Genomic DNA, 6,937 nt, shown 5'->3' on the forward strand with positions numbered 1-6,937 from the left:
TTAAGGTGTTCTTTTGTTCTCCGAAGATATCAGAATATATATATTCTGTGTATATTTTGCAGCAACTGGCAGTGACGTCACGCTTCCGCTGTCAGCCAATCAATCAAAGGGCCCTTAACTCCATTTCCTTACCACTTTTTCCAGCTCCGTCGTGGTCTTATTTCGGCCGTGTCTTTGGCGATTTTGTTTCGTGGCTTCGTTTTGCGGCTTCTTATTTATTTTGGCTCATTTTTACGCTTTATGCACTGCGCGCACTGCTTCCTTCCCCCTGGAAGCCACCAGCCAGCCACCAACCATCCAGGTACCACCACCCCCTAGCCCCATACACCTTTTGTTTTGTTTTCTTCCCTGGCGCTGTTGGCCATTAAATTTGATACCCACTTATTTGGCCAATAAAATTAACCCACCTCAACCGGCTTGGCCTTCATCATAAAGGTGGGAGACAGCCCCGGAAGGAGACGCAGGAGCGGGGGAGGTGCAGGGATAGAGGTTAATTTTGGCTCTTTAATGCCAGACATGTGGGAGTAGATGGGGCTCCCACCTGGGCCGAAGATGCTCTTGACCTTACTTCCTCAAAGACCAAATGGCAGAGCAGTTTTGACAAGAGTTTCTCTTAATCGCCAAGGGAGATGTTCTTTTCGGAGATTTCTTTACTTTGCAGCACTGACTTTCATTAAAATAATAGGACTTTGCAACACTGGCAACATAGCTAATAAATAAATAACTTGCTTTTAATAATAGCTTTCTTTATAATAATTATTTGAAATAATTACTTAGGCCATGTACTGTTTTTAGAGATTTATTATTTTGTTTTTCAGCACTGGCTTGGCAAAAGTTCACCCATCAGTGTTGCAAAATGGTAAATACTTCGTGTTTTAGTATTTTTCAGTTGGTATTTGCTTGCATATGAGTTCAAAACTCTTGCCAGAGATGGAGCCATAGCATTTTCCCTTCTTTGTAAAACCGAATCGAAAAGCCCATCCCAATTTATTTATTTTTGTGGCATTAAGCACACATACATACATATATAGCGCCGATCCTCTCAAGACATAAAGTGAACGCATCGGGCGCGCCAATAAATTAGCGACCGCCAAGTGTTGACATTTATTGTCAAGCCGAGCCCCAAAAAAAGCGAAAAGTCGATTCGAAACCGAAACTGAAACTGAATTCCCGGTCCCGGTCGGTCGGTCGGTTGGTCGGTCAGCACTTGCAACAAGATACGCGTCGCACGTTGCACGTTGCACGTTGCAAGTTGCATGCTGCACATTGCCGCACGCTTTTGGTCAATTTCAATTTATTGCAACAAGTGACAATCCAGCGAAACGAAAGGAAAATAACTAACTGGCGGCCAAGGGGGCACGTTGGCCAAGCAAGTGGTAAGTGGCAACTGGCTTGTGGCAAGAGGGGCATTGTGGCAATGCCCAATTGGAAATGACAGTGAAAATGTGTGTGAGGGCAAATCGGTAGATCGGTGTTGCAAGTTGCAAGTTGCATTGGGATGGTAATCGATTTAATTGGTGGCCTGTACGGTGTTGTCTGCTTCTTTTGGGCCAGACTGGTTCCTGCTTCCCAAAAGTAAAAAAGAGCAAGTGAGAAACTTCATTTCCTTCTTAATTCTTTTCAAGATAGTTAAGATAATTAAGAGCACAGTTTAAGTCTGTCAGAAGTCCTGTTTGTTTCCCCTTCTTCGGATGAACTTAATAATATCCTCATAAATGTGAAAAAAGTACTCTATCAAATGAAGTACTTCGCTTTCTTTCTTCAATCCACTTGTCGCCTGAAGGAGAAAAAGGGCGTAGACTGCCATCAATCTTCTTTAAATGAATTCTCTTTTTATTAAACATTTTTTGAAAAAATAAAACAGTGCATCTTCGCTCCTAATCATAGCATAGTTATTTAGTGAATATTCCCATATTCCGAGATATTTTTCTCAAAATTCTCATTTTCCAAAAGGCCTGGCTGTTTTTCCCATTAGATCTTTCGAATGAACATACGTAATATTCTATGGAAATGAAATCTATCAAATAAAATAATGGAATTAAAAAATGATAAATAATATAAATTAGAAAGGAAGTTTGGAATACACACCCATAAAGAGTATGGAACCACCATCCAAATCCAAATAGACTTGCCAAATTACTATCAGGACGTGTATCCTCGTCTCGATCAAATGTAGAAAACTTAGTGCCCTGCGTGAAGCTTATAATGCTTTCAGGACACTTGCTAGTACTTTTAACCACATATCCTTCGCTTCGATGGCCGATAACAAAGTTTCCGCATCTTAGAAACCTTTCAGAGAAGTAAATCATCATTTCATGAGGCTCTCCATTCGTCAGAAGGTGCAATCGCTGGAGTCCGATGAAGAACTCGTCCTCATCCTCCGTTCCAACATTCCCAAAGCCAGTTACGTATTCATCATAAGTGCGATTAAAAGAAGTTGAGGAAAACGTTTTGCGATAAACGTTCATCCAACCAGATCCCATCTCGTCATCAGACCTACAGACCACTTTGAACGGGTCTGAGCCTCTGATTTGGATTTCTTGAAGAATATGTGTTTCATTTCGGTTTCGTGGGCAGTGATCTGGAAGGGCTGGGAAACTCTACGTATTATTCTGCAATCTATTAGGCTCTCACCTTGGCCAACTCACCTCTGGTCTCTGGTTGCGACTTCACTATTTCTCCAACTTTGTCAATCTCTACGCTGAGCTTACGTGTTAGCTCCGCAAGATCACTATTTGCCTGTAGATCGCTGATTTTATCGTTTAATAATTTAATTTCCCTATTTTTCTGATCTATCAGGTCGTTGAGATGGCCGACTTCCAGGTGCTGTGACTGCAACTTTGCGAATCTAACATTCACATCATTGAGTTGGCGCAGTACTTCCGTATTGTTGTTCTGGACCTCCGCATACCTCTTCTGCAAGTCCCAATAGTCCTTTTGCAGCTTCCCTATTTGGTCATATATTTCGCCGTCTTTTTCCTGTAGGTCTGTATAATTTTTCTGCAAGTCCGAGTAGTCCTTTTGTAACTCTGATTTCGCAGCACATTCATCCACATCCCTTCCCCGCAAGTCCAAATACTTTTTCTGCAATTCCGAGCAGCTTTCGTGAAACGCCAAATACCTATCCTGCAAGTCCGTATGCCTCTTCAGTAGGTCCAAGTAATTTGATGCCGAAGCTTCCCATCCTAGAGAAGCGGAAAATAAAAAAGAGCCAATAAGGAGGATCACGCGGAGGATCATTTTTTGGGCTTGGACAAAGCTTGCTTCCTGAAGAGTCGCTGGAAGAATTAAAACTGATGCGGGGAGACTGATGGCTCCAGCTTTTTAGCTGGAGAGCTGGAGAGCTGGAGAGTTCCGATAAGAACTTTTGTTTTTTGTTTTCGGAATTGTGGCTGATACGCCGAGTTCCATAAAAGTCGCTATCGGATTGGGTTCCGCTGAAGGCAATTTCGTTCTAAAGTATAGAATGTAGGCGGTTTCTCCTACTGTGGGCTGCTCCCGAATATTAAATATTTTTAAAAATAACTACACACTTTTTGCGATAAAAACATGCCAACATTCAGCGTTTCTTACATTCCTAACATTCATATTTGGCTTCAAATTAATATTCGTAATATATTATACGATGATTGTACTTTTCTGCGCAGAGTAGCGAGTAGAAAGTTTCCAAATTATATTATTATTTGAAATTAATTAAGCTTATTTTAGTTAAGTCCTATATCTCTCTTGAATGCCAAGGAATTACTCAAAAAATCCACTCTATTTTTTTGTATTTTTTAATAAATTGATAAAAAATAAAAAGTGGAAGGAAGCAAATTTCGACCGAGTCCGAGTCAGTTGCGAGGCAATTAAAATTTTGCACCGAACCCGGTGTCTGCTGGCTGCCCCTTTGCCACGAAAGCTGCTCTCCTGAAAGCTCCTCCGTCTAAATAAGTCAAGTGTTGCAACAAGAACCAAAAACTAAACAAAAAACATAAAAAAAAAAACACACAAGACAGGCCAGGCCGGAGAAGAGCCTCAAAGTGGCAGCCAAATGGGCGTATGAAATGCAATTAAATTAAATTTGTAGTTGCCGGTTTGGAAGGGGCGTGCGCCAGGGGCCGGGAGAGGTGGAGAGGTGGAGAGGGGGGGCCCCACAGTCATGGCTAAAAAGGTGGGGCCAAAGTTGGCCGCAACCCGTCATAATGGTCAATGTCAATTTCGCATAATTAACATTTAATTGAAAAGTTTTAACAAAATGATAGACCATCAATGGCCCCGAGGGGAGGAGTCATGGTTGTACCTCCAAAAGGGGGGGCCCTACTTCACTGCACCATATAAAAAAGAGAGCAGTAATTAGGGGTGCGTGTCAGTGCGTATCCTTTGGCCAACAACTGCCATTAACTTGGCCGTCAACAAAGTTTCCCGAAAGTGTTAACAAAAAATTCCAAAAAAGTGTCTCTCTTCCAGGAGAAGAAGTTAGGGAAAAAAGAAACAAGTTCTTGGGCTTTTCTTAACTTTTGCTTGGCTTTAAAAATTATTGCTTATTTTATAAGTGGCTATTTTTGTCAACACTTTCTTTTTTAGTTTGTTTTTTAATGAAATCTGCATTTTTGTTGCACATTTTTTGGGATTTGTTTGGAAAGGCAGACTGGGCCAGGCTGGGCCTTCAGCTATTGAAATGTCAGTCAACGGCCCGCGAAAATGTTTTTTGGCCAATTATAGTTGTCGCAGTGGCAGTGGCAGAGGGAGTGTGTGTGTGTGTGTGTGGCATGCCCCGCTTCTGGGCCTGGTAAGCTCCAGCTCTGGCTCTGGTTCCTGTTGCAGTTCGTTTTGCGGCGACGGCGACGGCCTATCGATAACAATTGATAAGGAGGGGCCTAGCTGCCACAACCCACAACCCACTGAGCACAACCCACTGAGCACCGACCACCCACCCGGTCGGTTGGCCCCCCTGATTTTCTCGCAGTGTGCTGCGATTTTAAAAGGTTTTCCATGTCGGAGCGATAAAATGGCTAAAATTGAATAACTGACAGAGTCAAGGGAGAGGGTTTTGCGGTTCTTTTTTCCTCATTTTTTTTTTTTACCCAAATGGCTTGGGGAAGGTCGAAGGGGGTTGGGGGCTTAGCTGATTTGGTAAATCGATAGGGGGGTTAAGTGGGCGGGAAGCGGAGGAGGGGGCAGCGTCAGCGAAGCCTAAACAAAGCCAGGGACGGCCTGTGGATTAATTCGCATTTTCGCGCGTTTCTTGGCAGCTTCTGCTGATCCAACCCCCAGATCCTCTGAGCCTCAACGCACTGAGAGATAATTCGATTTTAAAGTCAAATACAAGGAGTATTTTGAGACTTTCTTGTCCCCGAAAGTTCTCTGTGTATCTCGGCTCCCCTTCCGAGCCACCACTTTGTTTACAAAAATTATGCAAACTATGCAATTGTTTTAATTCCTTCTTAGAATAAGGAGGGTCCAATTGGTGTTGCGTTTTCCCTTTTTTATTTTATTTTTTTGGCTTGTTATTTGCTCTTTTTGGGTCACCTTTTTTGGGCAATAAATTTAACGCCAGGTTCGACTGCGGAGGAGTCCAGACTAACTGCTCTGGCCCCGGGCCATTTGGAAATGCCTCACTGACCCAGCAGGGTTAAGTGCCTCTTGTTTTTTATTTGGCTTTTGGTTGCGCCACCAAGAGACCCTTCTTTGTGTTTGTTTTTTGTTTAATGAGTATCTCACTTTGAGTTCTAGTCAGGCCTTAAGTCAGTAGTAGGTAGGATATAGTTCCAACGTCAGTTTAAGTTCCTCCAGACACCTCCAGGCATGTGCGTAGGTTCTCCTGGATCCTCCACCTGCTCCTGGCATTAAATGCGGCATATTTTGGCCCCAATGCGAGCCACTTGACTCGATTGCGCGGCAACAACGGGCTTTATGCTACAATTCATGCATGAAACATGACTCTCGCGGATTTCCGAGGCAGGGCGACCACAGACGTGGCAAGGGAGTGTGGCAGGCTATAATATGCACTGAAAATAATGAAATAAATAGACTATTTCCTCTTCTTAGAGATTGCTAGTATCTGAAAATGAGTATAGAATGTTTCTGCAAGTGCAGTTTTGCGGGAAAAGGTCTGTTCTGGAAGCCATATCGTCATCCCCATCGTCTGCGGCTTCAAAATCAAAACGCACGCAGGCGAATGCTCTTGAAGCCTTTCTAATGAGCGACTCCCTATTTAACCCTTTATGCCCCAGCCCGCTTTTAATGCCAAATACCGCAGTAATGCCGCTGGCGCAATTATTGCAACTTCAATAAATTTTCGACTTGATTACGCACTGAGCGAAATTAATCGCCGGCATACGTCATTCGAATTCCAATTAAGACCTGTGCCTACTGCTCCTCCAGTTCTAGCAGCTCCTCCTGCTCCTGCTCCTGCTCCTGTGACTATCGACAATCGAGTGGCAGGAAATTCTAGGAAATTACTCACACTCATTAACATATTTACACCTAAAAAGCGAACTCTGACAAATGGGAATTGGGAAGAGGGGCGGGCCAGTGCCCAAAGCCTCCTGGTTGTGGCGCCTCTGGTGCTTATCCAGTTTGCAATTAGACAGACGAGCAGGGCCCTGGCCACTGGGCGATGTCCCTCCTCCGTCTGGCACCTGTGTCACCTGGCCGGGATCAGTCCCAGCTTCCCAATCGAAAGAAATCGAAAGAAAGCATAATACACTGCCAGAAACAGAGTTGCCAAGGAGTAGGGGCATCTCTGTCCTCCAGAAGATTACGATTAATGAGCAGGCACTTAAAAAATGTTGCCCGGCACGCGCTCTACGCAGCTCCTTGGCTCCTTGGCTCCTCGCCCTCCTTGCTGACGCCTTTCGGCCATTTCGCATTAAGTTGTCCAACACCTGCCCAGTGGGCAGTTGGCCTGCCGGAGCGGCCTGATTGCCAATTTGTTGTTGGCCAAGTTTAGCAT

The 6,937-nt window shown here is 43.9% G+C and overlaps 1 protein-coding gene across 1 annotated transcript; it reads right to left on the minus strand.

Annotated features, from left to right (window-relative positions):
* Nucleotides 1-1,810: 1,810 nt before the first annotated feature.
* LOC26515498 (angiopoietin-related protein 4) lies at nucleotides 1,811-3,436 on the minus strand. Its single transcript, XM_014904223.3, has 3 exons — nucleotides 2,649-3,436; nucleotides 2,089-2,590; nucleotides 1,811-2,017 (listed from the first exon to the last, which is right to left on the minus strand). Exons 1-3 carry the CDS (start codon nucleotides 3,238-3,240, stop codon nucleotides 1,972-1,974), a joined length of 1,140 nt encoding a protein of 379 aa, XP_014759709.1. The 5' UTR covers nucleotides 3,241-3,436; the 3' UTR covers nucleotides 1,811-1,971.
* Between the last annotated feature and the right edge of the window lie 3,501 nt (nucleotides 3,437-6,937).

Source organism: Drosophila ananassae, chromosome XR (genome assembly GCF_017639315.1).
Source record: "Drosophila ananassae strain 14024-0371.13 chromosome XR, ASM1763931v2, whole genome shotgun sequence".
NCBI classification, from domain to species: Eukaryota; Metazoa; Arthropoda; class Insecta; order Diptera; family Drosophilidae; genus Drosophila; species Drosophila ananassae.